A 20,426-nucleotide genomic window follows, 5' to 3' on the forward strand; every position below is an offset into this window, starting at 1 on the left:
TAAAAAAAGGGTTTGTATGTTCTCTATATCCAACATTATGTATTTTTCTACCTGATCTTTTTTGCAACACCGTTAATTAAGTTTGTGCATTTTGCCGTGAGTTTGCACGCAGTTTTGCATGCCTCTGTTCGCGGGGTTTTGCCGTTTGGTTAAGTCGTGACGTCACTGCCAGGTGGAAAAACTAATTTGGAAATTAAAAAGGGATCTATAACGCAAAACCACTATTCCTGCCTGTTTTTGTTTATTTGGGATCTGCAAAAGTCCCGAAAAATGTAAATCAAACCATGTAGGCAAGGTGGAGATTTATAAAACAATCTTGTAAAATATGCACTGATCGTTCATACGTCCTCCAAAACAGCTGTTTGGAATTTGCCGAATTTCTGACTTTTTTCTCCAAAATTTAACTTCAGTGAATGTCTCCATGTATGGTAAAGATTCAACCAAAGTGTTTTGTGCCAGCCGCCCTTTTTATTAAGTTATAGTCCAATTGTCAGGCTTACCCCTGACAGTTTGTGTTTGAGTTTTTCCTCTGTGTGTGTGTGTGTAGTATTTCCTGTCTTTAGTTCCTGTCAGCGCTCTTATTTTGTCTGTTTCCTGTCTTTCTCGCTGAGTGCTGTGTCCTCCCAGCTGCGGCTGATTGGCACCTGGCCACACCTGGTGTCAATCAGCCCGCTCCTATTTGTAGCTGCTTTTGTCCTCCAGTCAGGGCTGGATTATTGTCGTTGCCACATGTCGCTCTTGTCGTTGCTACATGTCGTGTCGTATCTTTGCAGCGTAGCGGTAAGCTATATTTTTGTTAGATGTTTTTAGCTTACTGTTTTTTGTTCTCTGCTTCCAATTTGTCTTTATACAACACGTAACAACTTCTGTTACCGGTTCTGTTTATGCTAGCTTCCATGCTAAGCCCTATTTGTTTTTGCTCGCTTCCAGGCTAAGCTCCTTTTATTTTCTAGCTCCCATGCTAGCTTTCTTAGTTGGTTATCCGCTTCATGCGCACTTTTTGTTTGTACCTTTTTGTTCGGTTTTCTTCTAGTATTTCAATTAAATCATGTTTTCTCACTCCATGCCTGCCTCCATCTCTGCATCTTGGGGTTCGTCACAAACTAACTCTGACAGGGAGTAGTCTTTGCCATAATGTGGAAATGTGCCGGTCTTGTCTTTTGTTGAGTTGTGTTTATACTGTAGGTATTGTACTTAATACACACTACTTGATTTCGACATGCACTTCGTGTGTATACTCTTTGCACGGCTCTCATTAGAATGTGCAAGTCGTCAAAATAACGCCAAGGGATTTGAACCCTTTGGTCACAGGCCTCGTTGTTGACCACTTGGCTGCGTCTTGCTCTGTTGTGTCTTCCCATCCAGTCTAAATACAGAGTCTCGGAAAACTGGCGTGCACAAGCGATCCCTCAGAAAGCTGGCGTGCACATCACTTGTGCACGCCAGCTTTCTGAGACTCTTATTTTGTTAGCGCAGGCAGCATGAAGCAGGGCTTTTATTGTGAAGATAGGAAATGTGCAGTCGGCCTTTAGAGTTTTGACGGAAGGGACGGCGCGAAAGTCTGTTGAAATAAAAAGTGTTTCTCGCCTTCCTCTCTGTCATTTTTTCATAATAATGAACTGGCAGCAGCCAGCGTCATCTCACAAGACCCTCGGGTGCCGTGAATGTCAATCAAGCAAGCTATGGAATTTGCCGCCAATGTTTTTCTTGTAAAGTGTATGGAAGCTGGATGAATTAGATGCCAAAAACCAACCACTTTCATGTGGTATTGTACAGAAAGGACCACTTTTTTTCTCCTCCATTTGAAAATGTGGGCGTTATCATCATTACTGTCTGATTCCAATCAATGCAAGTCATCAGAATCAGGTAATACACCAACTTATATTCTTGTCTTTGTGAAAGAAAGACATCTATATGTGTTACACATGCTTGTATTATCATTAAACACATTTAACTTGTTTACAAAAATGTCTCTTTCATAAATAAATAAATATAAATGATATATATAAATGAGGTAGATCCCCTCGAGTTGGTCAATTGAAAAGTAGCTCGCCTGCAGAAAAAGTGTGGGCCCCCCTGATCTACGGCTTTTAGAGAGTGCAGTGCACAACTGCACACAACTGTAAATATACTCCTCCCCTCTTAACCACGCCCCGCCCCCAACCCCGCCCCCGAACACGCCCCCCCACCTCCCGAAATGGGAGGTCTCAAGGTTGGCAAGTATGCCTTTCAAAACTAATGTACAGAGTAAATGTTATCTTCCAAGCCTTCAGTGTCTCTTGCTGTTCTTCAGCTGATTCACAGTATGAATTTCCACCCTTAATTAAAACTTGTGAATGTGATTCAAGTCCAGCGCTCACTCAAGTCCAACACAATACCTGGAAATCCTGGGCCTTATTAGCCAAGGCTCTGTGCCTCTTGCGGTTGACACGGAACGACTTGTGGCACGCTTTCCCAAGCTGTTTTGGTGAGCCCGGACCTGCTGGGCTTCCATGATCCCCCGTCTCCGCATCAGCATCCCCTCCGTCACCTTCCTCGTAGGCTCCTGTAGTCCAAAGGGAGGCTACATTACAAAACATCATTGACAGCCATACTACAAACAATGCAGCAAAATTCACTCTCAGTCAAAAAGGTCTACACTTAAATAAAGACAAAACAAATGTTGGAAAGCATTGGAATTGACCGCCACAATGTATTCTACCTGGCATCTGGCAATTGTTGTATCATACAGTGTGCTTGTTGATGTACCATACATGTTTTTGCCAATTATGAAGTCAGTGTGTTTGATTGGATGGATTGTTTTGCTTTAATTCTACACTTACACTGGTAAATATAGTAGGAGACCTCCTTTTTAGACCAGTTGATCTGCCGCTTCTTTTCTTTCTCCTATGTCCCCCCCTCCCTTGTGGAGGGGGTCCGGTCCGATGACCATGGATGAAGTACTGGCTGTCCAGAGTCGAGACCCAGGATGGACCGCTCGCCTGTGTATCGGTTGGGGACATCTTTACGCTGCTGATCCGCCTCCGCTTGAGATGGTTTCCTGTGGACGGGACTCTCGCTGCTGTCTTGGATCCGCTTGAACTGAACTCTCGCGGCTGTGTTGGAGCCACTATGGATTGAACTTTCACAGTATCATGTTAGACCCGCTCGACATCCATTGCTTTCGGTCCCCTAGAGGGGGGGGTTGCCCACATCTGAGGTCCTCTCCAAGGTTTCTCATAGTCAGCATTGTCACTGGCGTCCCACTGGATGTGAATTCTCCCTGCCCACTGGGTGTGAGTTTTCCTTGCCCTTTTGTGGGTTCTTCCGAGGATGTTGTAGTCGTAATGATTTGTGCAGTCCTTTGAGACATTTGTGATTTGGGGCTATATAAATAAACATTGATTGATTGATTGATTGATTATTGCTGATTTTACGGAATTACTTTCAGCTGTGTGCACTTATTTTGACTGTTTGGTCGAGGGACCTTAATGTGCATGTGGATTTAGACAATGACAGACACACTCAAGAACTGTCCTTGAAATGTTTGGTCTAGCTCAGCATTTAAACAAGGCCCCCCATAGGAAAGGCCACATTCTTGTTTTGATCATTACTAGGGGTCTCGCTATCTCAAACATCAATGTTGTTGATGCTGCTTTATCAGAATATTGTTCTGTTTTCTTTAACATTTCTGCGGTTGTTCAGGGAAGACTTCTAAATGACAGCATACAGACACTGTTTCTAGAAAGGATTAGGTTTAAAAAGGGCCTGTATTCTAATGTTGATGATCATACATCTAATGTTGATGATCATATATCTAATGTTGATGATCATATATCTAATGTTGATGATCATATATCTAATGTTGATGTATATGTTGATCATATATCTAATGTTGATGATCATATATCAAGTGTATTGCATGTTTTGGATACCATCGCCATTGTGGGCAAAAGGCACCATTAAGAAATGAAAACCCGGTCTGTGCACAGAAAAGGGAGTGTCGCAGAGCCCAAAGGAAATGCCGCATTTCAAAGCTCCAAGCTCAATATGAGATTTACAAGAGAAGATAAGTGTGTTCAACCAGACTTTGGGCAGAACATATTTTTCTGAAATCCTCACAAACTGTAGTGACAACTTTCGTGTGCTTTTTGCTACTGTAAACAGATTAACAAAACTTCCATTTTTACTTCCAATACAACTCGTTTTTACATCAAAGTGCAATGAGTTTGAAAAATCCTTTCATGAAAATTAAACACATTATATCCTGTCCTAATAGCCTACTGTGCAATACTACCCTTGGAGTGCAATACGTCCGACACTGATTGTTATTTATTACTTCGGTACACTTGTCTTGTTCTGTATATTGTACAGCATTTTGTATATTGTACAGGATTGCTTATTATTTTTATTGGATAGTAGTCTCCATCCATCCATCTTCTTCCGCTTATCCGAGGTCGGGTCGCGGGGGCAGCAGCCTAAGCAGGGAAGCCCAGACTTCCCTCTCTCCAGCCACTTCGTCTAGCTCTTCCCGGGGGATCCCGAGGCGTTCCCAGGCCAGCCGGGAGACATAGTCTTCCCAACGTGTCCTAGGTCTTCCCCGTGGCCTCCTACCGGTTGGACGTGCCCTAAACACCTCCCTAGGGAGGCGTTCGGGTGGCATCCTGACCAGATGCCCGAACCACCTCATCTGGCTCCTCTCCATGTGGAGGAGCAGCGGCTTTACTTTGAGTTCCTCCCGGATGGCAGAGCTTCTCACCCTATCTCTAAGGGAGAGACCTGGAAACTCATTTGGGCCGCTTGTACCCGTGATCTTATCCTTTCGGTCATGACCCAAAGCTCATGACCATAGGTGAGGATGGGAACGTAGATTGACCGGTAAATTGAGAGCTTTGCCTTCCGGCTCAGCTCCTTCTTCACCACAACGGATCGGTACAACGTCCGCATTACTGAAGACGCCGCACCGATCCGCCTGTCGATCTCACGATCCATTCTTCCCTCACTCACTTAGGTCCACTTAGGTAAATGTAGGTCTCACTTAGACCTCCATTTTAATGATCAACATCCTTCAGCAAAAATCTACAGGAAGTTAAAAATTACCCCTTCAAAATAAAAGTTTTGTAAACACCCGTCACCTTTTTCAAACGTTATCTCCTCTGAGCATGTTTGTCGTTTCAGCTTCAAACTTGCACAGAAGAGAGTTTGAACCCTTCTAATTAAAAGTTATCGGTTTGGATTTTACGCACCATTAAAAAAACCTGCGCAAATTTTCCTAAAAAATGTAATTTTTTCTTCTTTGAGCTGTAATTTGACCCCCTTGAAATGCTTCAAGGTGCAAGTTAAAGCACTACTTTGCAAAGCGAAAGCCATTTATCAACAACATCCAGACAAAACGATCTGTAATTTCACCCCCTTAACATGCTTCAAAACTCACCAAATTTTACACACACATTAGGACTGGCGAAAATTGCCATCTAATAAAAAACCAAATCCCAAAAATCAAAAGTGCGCTCTAGCGCCCCCTAAGAAAAAACACAGACAAAACTGCTTGTAACTTCTGTTATGAATGTCGTAGAGACATGAATAAAAAACTTCTATGTAGGTCTGACTAAGACCAGGGCTTGAGTCTCGGCGGCAGCAGCCAAAGGCGGGCCCGACCAACGCTGCTTGCAGCTTTAATTTCCATTGTTTTTAAAAACACAATGTCTGAAAATGTTAATACATTTGAACTCATAAATAATGGATTGGTATGTTCATGCACCTGCCTTTACTTTTAAATTAATACGGACAGCTCCTGCAAACTGCACCTTTGAATATTTCATCTTCTTACCGTTATCCACTTGGGTCAAGTCTCCATCAGCCTCGTCCCCAGGTGGTTCATACCCAATCAGCAAACTAATACTGGCCTAAAAAAAGATATTCAAATATAAAGATTTACTGTCAATTCAACATTTAGAAGACATTATAATCATTTTAGTAACTTTGTTATGTCCTTTTACCCCAATAGGCTGCTGCTTCTCATTGCTCAAGGGCACATTTTTGGACGGCAGGGACCTCACTTGACCCTCAGCCAAGACTCTTAAAGAGACTTTTGCAGAGCCAATGAACCTGAAAGGCGATTCAGAAATGACAAACTTATTAAAATTGCTAAACTGGTGTTTTGATTTGCACAAACTTCTGGGAAAGGCAAAGGTCATCGCTGAATGTCAGTACGGAAAGAAACTGGTCAGTGTGTTTGCCCGTTGCTACGCTTAGGGAATTGTTTTATACTTCCCCATTCCACTTCTTCACCACGGCCATCATGCCTGTTTTTTAACCACAAAAGGATTGCAAAATATGCAGAATGAATCACAAAATATATTCCTACATGATTTGCTCATTTCTGTGACAAAAAAACACTAAGAAAAGTGACCCAAAGTTGACAGAAAGGAGAAAGAACAGAGATGGTAAGAATTATCCCACACCACAGGCATGTGGCGTTCTGTGTCCACGCCGCCAAATTTAGAGAGGAGGGGGCTGGGTTATGGCAGTCCCATGAAAATAGGAATAGTCATATTTATAATCAGTCTTTTCCTGACAGATTGGCTAAAAAGAAGTTAGATTTTCCTTATACTGTAATGTCATATCATGCACATCAGATAAATGCAAACCCCGTTTCCACATGAGTTGGGAAATTGTGCTAAATATAAATATAAAAGGAATACAATGATTTGCAAATCCTTTCCAACCATATTCAGTTGAATGCACTACAAAGACAACATATTTGGTGTTCAAACTCATAAACTTCATTTTTTTTGGCAAATAATAATTAACTTAGAATTTCATGGCTGCAACACGTGCCAAAGTAGTTGGGAAAGGGCATGTTCACCACTGTGTTACATCACATTTTCTTTTAACAACACTCAATAAACGTTTGGGAACTGAGGAAACTAATTGTTGAAGCTTTGAAAGTGGAATTATTTCCCATTCTTGTTTTATGTAGAGCTTCAGTCCTTCAACAGTCTACCCTTTCATATTTTACGCTTCATAATGCGCCACACATTTTCCATGGGAGACAGGTCTGGACTGCAGGCGGGCCAGGAAAGTACCCGCACTTTTTTTTTATGAAGCCACGCTATTGTAACACTTGTCTTACTGAAATAAGCAGGGGCGTCCATGATAACGTTGCTTGGATGACAACATATGTTGCTCCAAAACCTGTATGGACCTTTCAGCATTAATGGTGCCTTCACAGATGTGTAAGTTACCCATGCCTTGGGCACTAATACACCCCCATACCATCACACATGCTGGCTTTTGAACTTTGCGCCTATAACAATCCGAATGGTTATCTTTTTCTTTGTTATGGAGGACACCACGTCCTCTGTTTCCAAATATAATTTGAAATGAGGACTCGTCAGACCACAGAACACTTTTCCACTTTGCATCAGTCTATCTTAGGTGAGCTCAGGCCCAGCCAAGCCGGCGGTGTTTCAGGATCCATCCATCCATTTTCTACCGCTTATTCCCTTTTGGGGTCGCGGGGGGGGCGCTGGTGCCTATCTCAGCTACAATCGGGCGGAAGGCAGGGTACACCCTGGACAAGTTGCCACCTCATCGCAGGGCCAACACAGATAGACAGACAACATTCACACTCACATTCACACACTGTTTCAGGATATTGTTGATAAATGTATTTCGGTACTCTTGTCTTGTTCTGTACATTGTACAGTATTTTGTATTTTGTAGTTCTATAGTGTTTTGTATATTGTACAGGATTGCTTATTATTTTTATTGGAAAGTAGTCTGTTTATTTCAATTGTTAGTTTTTCCTTTTTACCTCTTATGTCATTTATTTCACCCCATATTTGTTCCCACTACCGCACCTTAAGTTGGAGTCTTTAATCTCGTTATATGCAAATATAATGACAATAAAGTTCATTCTATTCTATTCTATTCTATTCTATTCTATTCTATTCTATTCTATAAATGGGTTTGGCTTTGCATAGTAGAGTTCTAACTTGCACTTACAGATGTAGCGACCAACTGTAGTTTCTGACAGTGGTTTTATGAAGTGATCCTGAGCCTGTGTGGTGATATCCTTTACACACTGATGTCGGTTTTTGATGTAGTACCGCCTGAGGGATCAAAAGGTCCGTAATATCATCGCTTACGTGCAGTGATTTCTCCAGATTCTCTGAACCTTTTAATGATTTTACGGACCGTAGATGGTAAAATCCCTTGCAATAGCTCGTTGAGAAATGTTCTAAAACTGTTCGACAATTTGCTTGTGAATTACTTAGCGTTTCATGGAAGCTGCTTTTATACCCAATCATGGCACCCACCTGTTCCCAATTAGCCTGCACACCTGTGGGATGTTCCAAATAAGTGTTTGATGAGCATTCCTCAACTTTATCAGTAGTTATTGCCACCTTTCCCAACTTCTTTGTCACGTGTTGCTGGCATCAAATTCTAAAGTTAATGATTATTTGCACAAAAATAAATATCAGTTTGAAGATCAAATATGTTGTCTTTGTAGCATATTCAACTGAATATGGCTTGAAAAGGATTTGCAAATCATTGTATTCTGTTTATATTTACATCTAACATAATTTCCCAACTCATATGGAAACGGGGTTTGTAGATCAACCACATCCTCTTTTTGCAGCTGCAAAGTCCTCATTCAGAACAATACTTTCCTACAAATAATACATGGTTAGTCAACCCCGTCAAAGTGTGACTCATTGTTGATTATTGTTGTCACTGTTGATTAGTTTGCTGTCTGAAGAATTACAGCAGGACATGAGCTGTGGGAAGTTAAGCTGCTGGCAAATGTCAACGGTTCAGAACATTCAGACGGAGATTGTTCCATCCCGTTACAAATAATACATGAATAAATACAATTCATGAATTATTTAAATTTTTTATTTTTGATTTTGTCTTTCTCGTGGTCTGAGAATATTTCAGGTTCATTTTGGCAAACTTTTCAATAAGAAATGGCTTTTGTTTTTATTTGCAACAGACTTGTTGGTCCGTGTACCTTCCGTTCATTCCATTTACAATTCTGAAACGCAAATCTAAAAACAAAGTTAGCACCGTTTTTTTTTTGGTTTTTTTTACTATTTATAGCAGATTTGAAAATAAATAAAAAAAGGGTTGATTTTCATTAAAATATTGCCATAAAATTACATTTTATGCTGTTTTCCTTTTATGGGATTGTATTTTTCAGATAAACATTCATGTTTATCCAAAATGCAAAAAAGTTGTTTATCTGATTGATGACAAATTGAACCAGAAGCAGTATTTTAGCTTTTTCGTCGCGTTTAGCATGTTTTTAGCATAAAGTTAACACCTTTGTTCAGCAGGAGTCCCATCATCGTATTAAAAAAGTCTCATTGAATAGTTGTCCAACTTTTGTTGCAGAAAAAAAAATGGAAAAAATGGCCCAAAATTTGATTTTTGATTTGTATTTGAGAATTCGAAATTGAATGAACGAAAGGTACACGGACCCTTTGTTTTTTTTACAACAGGCTAGTTGGTCCGTGTACCTTCCGTTCATTCTATTTCCAATTCTGAAACGCAAATCAAAAAAATATATATATTTCAGGGTTTTTTTTACTAATTATGGTAGATTAGAAAATAAACAAAAAAGGTTGATTTTTGTTAAAATATTGCCAGAAAATTTGATTTTGTGCTGTTTTCCTTTTATGGATTTTTGTTTTTCTAGATAAACACAAAAATCCAATTCATGTTTATCCAAAATGCAAAAAATGTTTTTTATCTGTGTGATGACAAATTGAACCGGAAGCAGTATTTGAGCTTTTCCATCGTGTTTAGCATGTTTTTAGCATAACGCTAACATTTTTTGTTCAGCAGGAGTCCCATCGTCGTATTAAAAAAAGTCTCATTAAATAGTTGTCCAACTTTCCTTTCAGAAAAAAAAATTGAAAAAATGGCCCAAAAATTGTTTATTGATTTGTATTTGAGAATTAAAAATCGAATGAACAGGAGATACATGGACCCTTTGTTGTTTTATTATGAATTTTTTATATGAATTTCGTTCATTCTATTTCCAATTCTGAAACGCAAATCAAATAATAAAATTAGTGCCGTTTTTCGATTTGTTTACTATTTATGGCAGATAAGAAAAGAAACAAAAAAAGGTTGATTTTCATTAAAATGTTGCCATAAAATTTTATTTTGTGCTGTTTTCCTTTTATGGGATTTTATTTTTTCAGAAAAAATCCAATTCATGTTTATCCAAAATGCAAAAAAGTTGTTTATCTGATTGATGACAAATTGAACCGGAAGCAGTATTTTAGCTTTTTCGTCGCGTTTAGCATGTTTTTAGCATAACGTTAACATTTCATATTAAAAAAAGTCTCATTGAATAGTTGTCCAACTTTTGTTGCAGAAAAAAAATTTGAATAAATGGCCCAAAATTAGTTTTTTGTTTTCTATTTGAGAATTGGAAATGAAATGAACGGGAGGTACACGGACCCTTTGTTTTTTTTACAACAGGCTAGTTGGTCCGTGTACCTTCCGTTCATTCTATTTCCAATTCTGAAACGCAAATCAAAAAAACAAAAATATTTCCGTTTTTTTTACTAATTATGGTAGATTAAAAAAGAAACAAAAAAGGTTGATTTTCGTTAAAATATTGCCATAAAATTAGATTTTGTGCTGTTTTCCTTTTATGGATTTTTGTTTTTTTACATAAACACAAAAATCCAATTCATGTTTATCCAAAATGCAAAAAATGGTTTTTTATCTGTGTGATGACAAATTGAACCGCAAGCAGTATTTGAGCTTTTCCTTCGTGTTTAGCATGTTTTTAACATAAAGGTAACATTTTTTGTTCAGCAGGCATCCCATCGTCGTATTAAAAAAAGTCTCATTAAATAGTTGTCCAACTTTCCTTTCAGAAAAAAAAATTGAAAAAATGGCCCAAAAATTGTTTTTGATTTGTATTTGAGAATTGGAAATCGAATGAACAGGAGATACACGAACCTTTTGTTTTTTTACTATGAATTTTTTCTATGAATTTCGTTCATTCTATTTCCAATTCTGAAACGCAAATCAAATAATAAAATTAGTGCCGTTTTTCGATTTGTTTACTATTTATGGCAGATAAGAAAAGAAACAAAAAAAGGTAGATTTTCATTAAAATATTGCCATAAAATTACATTTTGTGCTGTTTTCCTTTTATTGGATTTTATTTTTTCAGATAAACATAAAAAATCCAATTCATGTTTATCCAAAATGCAAAAAAGCTGTTTATCTGTGTGATGACAAATTGAACCAGAAGCCGTATTTTAGCTTTTTCGTCGCATTTAGCATGTTTTTAGCATAAAGTTAACACCTTTGTTCAGCAGGAGTCCCATCATCGTATTAAAAAAGTCTCATTAAATAGTTGTCCAAGTTTCGTTGCAGAAAAAAAAATTGAAAAAAATGGCCCAAAATGAGTTTTTTGTTTTGTATTTGAGAATTGGAAATGAAATGAACGGGAGGTACACGGACCCTTTGTTGTTTTTACAACAGGCTAGTTGGTCCGTGTACCTTCCGTTCATTCTATTTCCAATTCTGAAACACAAATCAAAAAAACAAAAATATTTCCGTTTTTTTTACTAATTATGGTAGATTAGAAAAGAAACAAAAAAGGTTGATTTTCATTAAAATATTGCCATAAAATTAGATTTTGTGCTGTTTTCCTTTCATGGGTTTTTGTTTTTTTACATAAACACAAAAATCCAATTCATGTTTATCCAAAATGCAAAAAACGTTTTTTTATCTGTGTGATGACAAATTGAACCGCAAGCAGTATTTGAGCTTTTCCTTCGTGTTTAGCATGTTTTTAACATAAAGGTAACATTTTTTGTTCAGCAGGAGTCCCATCATCGTATTAAAAAAAGTCTCATTAAATAGTTGTCCAACTTTCCTTTCAGAAAAAAAAATTGAAAAAATGGCCCAAAAATTGTTTTTGATTTGTATTTGAGAATTGGAAATAGAATGAACAGGAGATACACGAACCTTTTGTTTTTTTTCTATGAATTTTGTTCATTCTATTTCCAATTCTGAAACGCAAATCAAATAATAAAATTAGTGCCGTTTTTCGATTTGTTTACTATTTATGGCAGATAAGAAAAGAAACAAAAAAAGGTAGATTTTCATTCAAATATTGCCATAAAATTACATTTTGTGCTGTTTTCCTTTTATTGGATTTTATTTTTTCAGATAAACATAAAAAATCCAATTCATGTTTATCCAAAATGCAAAAAAGCTGTTTATCTGTGTGATGACAAATTGAACCGGAAGCCGTATTTTAGCTTTTTCGTCGCGTTTAGCATGTTTTTAGCATAAAGTTAACACCTTTGTTCAGCAGGAGTCCCATCATCGTATTAAAAAAATCTCATTGAATAGTTGTCCAAGTTTCGTTTCAGAAAAAAAAATGGAAAAAATGGCCCAAAATTTGATTTTTGATTTGTATTTGAGAATTCGAAATCGAATGAACGGGAGGTACACGGACCCTTTGTTGTTTTTACAACAGGCTAGTTGGTCCGTGTACCTTCCGTTCATTCTATTTCCAATTTTAAAACGCAAATCAAATAATAAGATTAGTGCCGTTTTTCGATTTGTTTACTATTTATGGCAGATAAGAAAAGAAACAAAAATAGGTTGATTTTCATTAAAATATTGCCATAAGATTACATTTTGTGCTGTTTTCCTTTTATGGGATTGCATTTTTTCAGATAAACATAAAAAATCCAACTCATGTTTATCCAAAATGCAAAAAAGTTGTTTATCTGTGTGATGACAAATTGAACCGGAAGCCGTATTTTAGCTTTTTCGTCGCGTTTATCATGTTTTTAACATAAAGTTAACACCTTTGTTCAGCAGGAGTCCCATCATCGTATTAAAAAAGTCTCATTGAATAGTTGTCCAACTTTTGTTGCAGAAAAAAAAAATGGAAAAAATGGCCCAAAATGAGTTTTTTGTTTTGTATTTGAGAATTGGAAATCAAATGAACGTACACGGACCCTCTGTTGTTTTTTTTTGACACTGACGAAGAAGAACTCTTCGTTTTCCAATTACAATTTGTGTATTTCAAAAAGAAATTACAATATATCTTTTTGTTTTTAATTTTCCATTCCTAAAAGGAAAATCCAATAACTAAAAGAAACTCTGACATGAAAGACTCTATTTGCACTGAAACCCAGAAGAAATAAATTCTCTGAAGAAGGAACACCAGCATGTCCAACTACACACTAACATTTGAATAAACAAAGGCTTCCTGTAAAACAAATGCCTGCACGGTACTCAGAGTGGAACTAATAAATACCTGTGGCCACCCTGATGGAAAAGCAAATACAGCCTGATAATAAACTCAGCAACTGGTCTATTATTGTCTGTCTAGCTATAAGATGTTTTTGCCTGCTCATATTACATAGTTCGACGCTTGAAGATGGCAAGAAATCAGCTACTAAACTCAGCTTCACAAATGGGAATATCTCTATATATATTCCCTTTAAGATGACATACCCCTTATTGAACAATAAATGGTTTCGTAAAAAATGAGTCTGGGTACTTCTCTGGCCCGCCTGCAGTCCAGACCTGTCTCCCATCAAAAATGTGTGGCGCATTATGAAGTGTAAAATACGACAACAAGACCCCGGACTGTTGAAGGACTGAAGCTCTACATAAAACGAGAATGGGAACGAAATCCACCTGAAAAAGCTTCAACAATTAGTTTCCTCAGTTCCCAAACATTTATTGAGTGTTGTTAAAAGAAAAGGTGATGTAACACAGTGGTGAACATGCCCTTTCCCAACTACTTTGGCACGTGTTGCAGCCAGGAAATTCTAAGTTAATTAATTATTTATGAGTTTGAACATCAAATATGTTGTCTTTGTAGCATATTCAACTGAATATGGGTTGAAAAGGATTTGCAAATCATTGTATTCTGTTTATATTTACATCTAACACAATTTCCCAACTCATACGGAAACGGGGTTGGTAAGATAAATGTGTCTTCCATCCATCCATTTTCTACCGCTTATTCCTTTTTGGGGTCGCGGAGGGTGCTGGCGACTATCTCAGCTACAATCGGGCGGGAGGCGGGGTACACCCTGGACAAGTCGCCACCTTATCGCAGTAAATGTAAATGTGTCTTGTCTACAGTCAATCATGGTTGTGGTCATGTCTTTGAAGTCCAAAAAAAAAGGGCTATCTGAAAATCTGAAGCATTGGAAACTGGGCCAATATCAGTTTTTCCTAAAACAACAACACATTAAGAGTTAAAAAGATATTCCACATGGCTTAGCTTAACTGTTCCACAATTAAGGCGCTTGGGGTCAGATTCTTTTTCCTCAACTCAGCGTCACATATTTCATATTCTCCCTAAAATTGTATCAATCCTGCAATGTAGACTTTATCTCTAGCACAGCTGTAGCAGTTACAAGCCAGGGCAGGCATTCTTTCCCAACCCTCCCTCATCCTTCTAAAGCAGACAGGAGTCACGGAACAATATCCAAGTGTGTGCGTGTCTTGCGACAGAGAACACCTCAACTCTTGTCTGGACAATGGGTCACTACGACTGATTTATCCTGCCTCGTCTACACGGCACCAGGGGCGTCGCCAGACATATTTCACTGGGGCACATGCCCCACTGTTGATCTGCAGTGCCCCAGTAAAAATTTCACCAATAAAAAAAACAAAACGCTTCAGAGTTTTAAGTCTACATAACATAGACAACAGCGCACGTACTACTTAGTATGGTAATTGATTGCTACTGTATTCACTCCACGTAACAATGAGCACATGGCTAATTAATATGGTAATTTATTCACGTGTGGATCGAGACTTCGGTTGAGAGAGAGAGAGAGGCTGCCGAGGTAGGTAACGTTAGCCAACAACAATTTGTTAATTACATTATTTTGATTTTGATTTGACTCAAACTGTAACTCCTAGATGGATTTAAGAAAGTTATTGTCCCGCAGCAGAGAAGAAGCAGCAGGAATGAGAGATGTAAGTGAAGTCCTCGCTAGCTAGGCAACATCATTGTCTTAAGTTGATGCTAAGTTAGCTAACATTATTTCTTGTATCAAGACAAACATATTCATTAAGTTGATGCTAAGTTAGCTAACATTATTCCTTGTATCAAGACAAACATATTCATTAAGTTGATGCTAAGTTAGCTAACATTATTCCTTGTATCAAGACAAACATATTCATTAAGTTGATGCTAAGTTAGCTAACATTATTCCTTGTATCAAGACAAACATATTCATTAAGTTGATGCTAAGTTAGCTAACATTATTCCTTGTATCAAGACAAACATATTCATTAAGTTGATGCTAAGTTAGCTAACATTATTCCTTGTATCAAGACAAACATATTCATTAAGTTGATGCTAAGTTAGCTAACATTATTCCTTGTATCAAGACAAACATATTCATTAAGTTGATGCTAAGTTAGCTAACATTATTCCTTGTATCAAGACAAACATATTCATTAAGTTGATGCTAAGTTAGCTAACATTATTCCTTGTATCAAGACAAACATATTCATTAAGTTGATGCTAAGTTAGCTAACATTATTCCTTGTATCAAGACAAACATATTCATTAAGTTGATGCTAAGTTAGCTAACATCATTCCTTGTATCAAGACAAACATATTCATTAAGTTGATGCTAAGTTAGCTAACATTATTCCTTGTATCAAGACAAACATATTCATTAAGTTGATGCTAAGTTAGCTAACATTATTCCTTGTATCAAGACAAACATATTCACTAAGTTGATGCTAAGTTAGCTAACATCATTCCTTGTATCAAGACAAACATATTCATTAAGTTGATGCTAAGTTAGCTAACATTATTCCTTGTATCAAGACAAACATATTCATTAAGTTGATGCTAAGTTAGCTAACATTATTCCTTGTATCAAGACAAACATATTCATTAAGTTGATGCTAAGTTAGCTAACATTATTCCTTGTATCAAGACAAACATATTCATTAAGTTGATGCTAAGTTAGCTAACATCATTCCTTGTATCAAGACAAACATATTCATTAAGTTGATGCTAAGTTAGCTAACATTATTCCTTGTATCAAGACAAACATATTCATTAAGTTGATGCTAAGTTAGCTAACATTATTCCTTGTATCAAGACAAACATATTCATTAAGTTGATGCTAAGTTAGCTAACATTATTCCTTGTATCAAGACAAACATATTCATTAAGTTGATGCTAAGTTAGCTAACATTATTCCTTGTATCAAGACAAACATATTCATTAAGTTGATGCTAAGTTAGCTAACATTATTCCTTGTATCAAGACAAACATATTCATTAAGTTGATGCTAAGTTAGCTAACATCATTCCTTGTATCAAGACAAACATATTCATTAAGTTGATGCTAAGTTAGCTAACATTATTCCTTGTATCAAGACAAACATATTCATTAAGTTGATGCTAAGTTAGCTAACATTATTCCTTGTATCAAGACAAACATATTCATTAAGTTGATGCTAAGTTAGCTAACATTATTCCTTGTATCAAGACAAACATATTCATTAAGTTGATGCTAAGTTAGCTAACATTATTCCTTGTATCAAGACAAACATATTCATTTGCTGTACGAGCTGTCGGGGGAATTTCCAATGAACATGAAACATCATGTTGGTTATTGTCTGCTGCTTCTGCATCAAAGATGATTTGGAGTGAGCCTGTGTGAGTTGAGTGCTTCTCAAATGCTTTATCTTCAGGAAGAAAAACATTTTTCCATATCATCAAGTCGTGAGCCAAATTTTTAAATCCATCCATCCATCCATTTTCTACCGCTTATTCCCTTTTGGGGTCGCGGGGGGCGCTGGCACCTATCTCAGCTACAAGCCTATCTCAGCTACAATCGGGCGGAAGGCGGGGTACACCCTGGACAAGTCGCCACAAATTTTTAAATCATTCAAGTTTATTTCACAGAAAAATAGCACAGTAGACTTGTCTTGTTAATCGCTGTGACTTTGACTGAAATAGTCTTGTTTTGTCAGCAGAAAAATTGCTACAGCTAAAGCATCTGCTTTTGTTTCCAGAAAAAATAGTAACATTTCTGTATTTGTTTTCAGAAAGATGGCTGAAAATATCGGGTTTTGTTGCCCCATTTAGATTTTTTTTAAATATATTTCCATGTCTGTCCTGAGTCCTCCTCCAACTTGTTAGTCGCTTTGCCTTTTGCTAAAATACTCACTAATAGTCACAAGAAAAAAGGCTAAAAATATCTGGTTTTGTTGCCACAATTTGATTTTTTTCTCCCTAAACTTTTTTGTTTTCATGCACACATGTGACTGCGACTCACTGAAAATGACACACATCCATCCATCTTCTACCGCTTATTCCCCTTTGGGGTCGCGGGGGGCGCTGGCGCCTATCTCAGCTACAATCGGGCGGAAGGCGGGGTACACCCTGGACAAGTCGCCACCTCATCGCAGGGCCAACACAGATAGACAGACAACATTCACACACTAGGGACCATTTAGTGTTGCCAATCAACCTATCCCCAGGTGCATGTCTTTGGAGGTGGGAGGAAGCCGGAGTACCCGGAGGGAACCCACGCAGTCACGGGGAGAACATGCAAACTCCACACAGAAAGATCCTGAGCCTGGATTTGAACCCAGGACTGCAGGACCTTCGTATTGTGAGGCAGACGCACTAACCCCTCTGCCACCGTGAAGCCACACAATCCAATGACCCTCAATCCACGCCCCAGGTGTGCCCCAGTACAGTATTAGGTCTAGTGACGCCCCAGGTGTGCCCCAGTACAGTATTAGGTCTAGTGACGCCCCAGGTGTGCCCCAGTACAGTATTAGGTCTAGTGACGCCCCAGGTGTGCCCCAGTACAGTATTAGGTCTAGTGACGCCCCAGGTGTGCCCCAGTACAGTATTAGGTCTAGTGACGCCCCAGGTGTGCCCCAGTACAGTATTAGGTCTAGTGACGCCCCAGGTGTGCCCCAGTACAGTATTAGGTCTAGTGACGCCCCAGGTGTGCCCCAGTACAGTATTAGGTCTAGTGACGCCCCAGGTGTGCCCCAGTACAGTATTAGGTCTAGTGACGCCCCAGGTGTGCCCCAGTACAGTATTAGGTCTAGTGACGCCCCAGGTGTGCCCCAGTACAGTATTAGGTCTAGTGACGCCCCAGGTGTGCCCCAGTACAGTATTAGGTCTAGTGACGCCCCAGGTGTGCCCCAGTACAGTATTAGGTCTAGTGACGCCCCAGGTGTGCCCCAGTACAGTATTAGGTCTAGTGACGCCCCAGGTGTGCCCCAGTACAGTATTAGGTCTAGTGACGCCCCTGGTGTGCCCCAGTACAGTATTAGGTCTAGTGACGCCCCAGGTGTGCCCCAGTACAGTATTAGGTCTAGTGACGCCCCAGGTGTGCCCCAGTATAGTATTAGGTCTAGTGACGCCCCAGGTGTGCCCCAGTACAGCATTAGGTCTAGTGACGCCCCAGGTGTGCCCCAGTACAGTATTAGGTCTAGTGACGCCCCAGGTGTGCCCCAGTACAGTATTAGGTCTAGTGACGCCCCAGGTGTGCCCCAGTACAGTATTAGGTCTAGTGACGCCCCAGGTGTGCCCCAGTACAGTATTAGGTCTAGTGACGCCCCAGGTGTGCCCCAGTACAGTATTAGGTCTAGTGACGCCCCAGGTGTGCCCCAGTACAGTATTAGGTCTAGTGACGCCCCAGGTGTGCCCCAGTACAGTATTAGGTCTAGTGACGCCCCAGGTGTGCCCCAGTACAGTATTAGGTCTAGTGACGCCCCAGGTGTGCCCCAGTACAGTATTAGGTCTAGTGACGCCCCAGGTGTGCCCCAGTACAGCATTAGGTCTAGTGACGCCCCAGGTGTGCCCCAGTACAGCATTAGGTCTAGTGACGCCCCAGGTGTGCCCCAGTACAGTATTAGGTCTAGTGACGCCCCAGGTGTGCCCCAGTACAGTATTAGGTCTAGTGACGCCCCAGGTGTGCCCCAGTACAGTATTAGGTCTAGTGACGCCCCAGGTGTGCCCCAGTACAGTATTAGGTCTAGTGACGCCCCAGGTGTGCCCCAGTACAGTATTAGGTCTAGTGACGCCCCAGGTGTGCCCCAGTACAGTATTAGGTCTAGTGACGCCCCAGGTGTGCCCCAGTACAGTATTAGGTCTAGTGACGCCCCAGTTGTGCCCCAGTACAGTATTAGGTCTAGTGACGCCCCAGGTGTGCCCCAGTACAGTATTAGGTCTAGTGACGCCCCAGGTGTGCCCCAGTACAGTATTAGGTCTAGTGACGCCCCAGGTGTGCCCCAGTACAGTATTAGGTCTAGTGACGCCCCAGGTGTGCCCCAGTACAGTATTAGGTCTAGTGACGCCCCAGTTGTGCCCCAGTACAGTATTAGGTCTAGTGACGCCCCAGGTGTGCCCCAGTACAGTATTAGGTCTAGTGACGCCCCAGGTGTGCCCCAGTACAGTATTAGGTCTAGTGACGCCCCAGGTGTGCCCCAGTACAGTATTAGGTCTAGTGACGCCCCAGGTGTGCCCCAGTACAGTATTAGGTCTAGTGACGCCCCAGGTGTGCCCCAGTACAGTATTAGGTCTAGTGACGCCCCAGGTGTGCCCCAGTACAGTATTAGGTCTAGTGACGCCCCAGGTGTGCCCCAGTACAGGATTAGGTCTAGTGACGCCCCAGGTGGGCCCCAGTACAGCATTAGGTCTAGTGACGCCCCAGGTGTGCCCCAGTACAGTATTAGGTCTAGTGACGCCCCAGGTGTGCCCCAGTACAGTATTAGGTCTAGTGACGCCCCAGGTGTGCCCCAGTACAGCATTAGGTCTAGTGACGCCCCAGGTGTGCCCCAGTACAGTATTAGGTCTAGTGACGCCCCAGGTGTGCCCCAGTACAGTATTAGGTCTAGTGACGCCCCAGGTGCGCCCCAGTACAGTATTAGGTCTAGTGACGCCCCAGGTGTGCCCCAGTACAGTATTAGGTCTAGTGACGCCCCAGGTGTGCCCCAGTACAGTATTAGGTCTAGTGACGCCCCAGGTGTGCCCCAGTACAGTATTAGGTCTAGTGACGCCCCTGGTGTGCCCCAGTACAGTATTAGGTCTAGTGACGCCCCAGGTGTGCCCCAGTACAGTATTAGGTCTAGTGACGCCCCAGGTGTGCCCCAGTACAGTATTAGGTCTAGTGACGCCCCAGGTGTGCCCCAGTACAGTATTAGGTCTAGTGACGCCCCAGGTGTGCCCCAGTACAGTATTAGGTCTAGTGACGCCCCAGGTGTGCCCCAGTACAGTATTAGGTCTAGTGACGCCCCAGGTGTGCTCCAGTACAGTATTAGGTCTAGTGACGCCCCAGGTGTGCCCCAGTACAGTATTAGGTCTAGTGACGCCCCAGGTGTGCCCCAGTACAGTATTAGGTCTAGTGACGCCCCAGGTGTGCCCCAGTA

The 20,426-nt window shown here is 40.2% G+C and overlaps 1 protein-coding gene across 4 annotated transcripts in view; it reads right to left on the minus strand.

Annotated features, from left to right (window-relative positions):
* The window catches only part of LOC133558905 (myoferlin-like), a 124,977-nt gene that overhangs the window by 95,873 nt on the left and 8,678 nt on the right, over window positions 1-20,426 (minus strand). For all 4 annotated transcript variants that reach the window (XM_061910053.1, XM_061910051.1, XM_061910052.1 and 1 more), the window contains exons 4-6: window positions 5,979-6,087; window positions 5,810-5,885; window positions 2,379-2,545 (exon numbers count right to left, since the gene is read on the minus strand). In XM_061910053.1, the coding sequence (XP_061766037.1) occupies window positions 2,379-2,545; window positions 5,810-5,885; window positions 5,979-6,087 (352 nt within the window). The remainder of the gene's footprint in view (window positions 1-2,378; window positions 2,546-5,809; window positions 5,886-5,978; window positions 6,088-20,426) is intronic.

This window comes from Nerophis ophidion, linkage group LG09 (assembly GCF_033978795.1).
Source record: "Nerophis ophidion isolate RoL-2023_Sa linkage group LG09, RoL_Noph_v1.0, whole genome shotgun sequence".
Taxonomy (NCBI): Eukaryota; Metazoa; Chordata; class Actinopteri; order Syngnathiformes; family Syngnathidae; genus Nerophis; species Nerophis ophidion.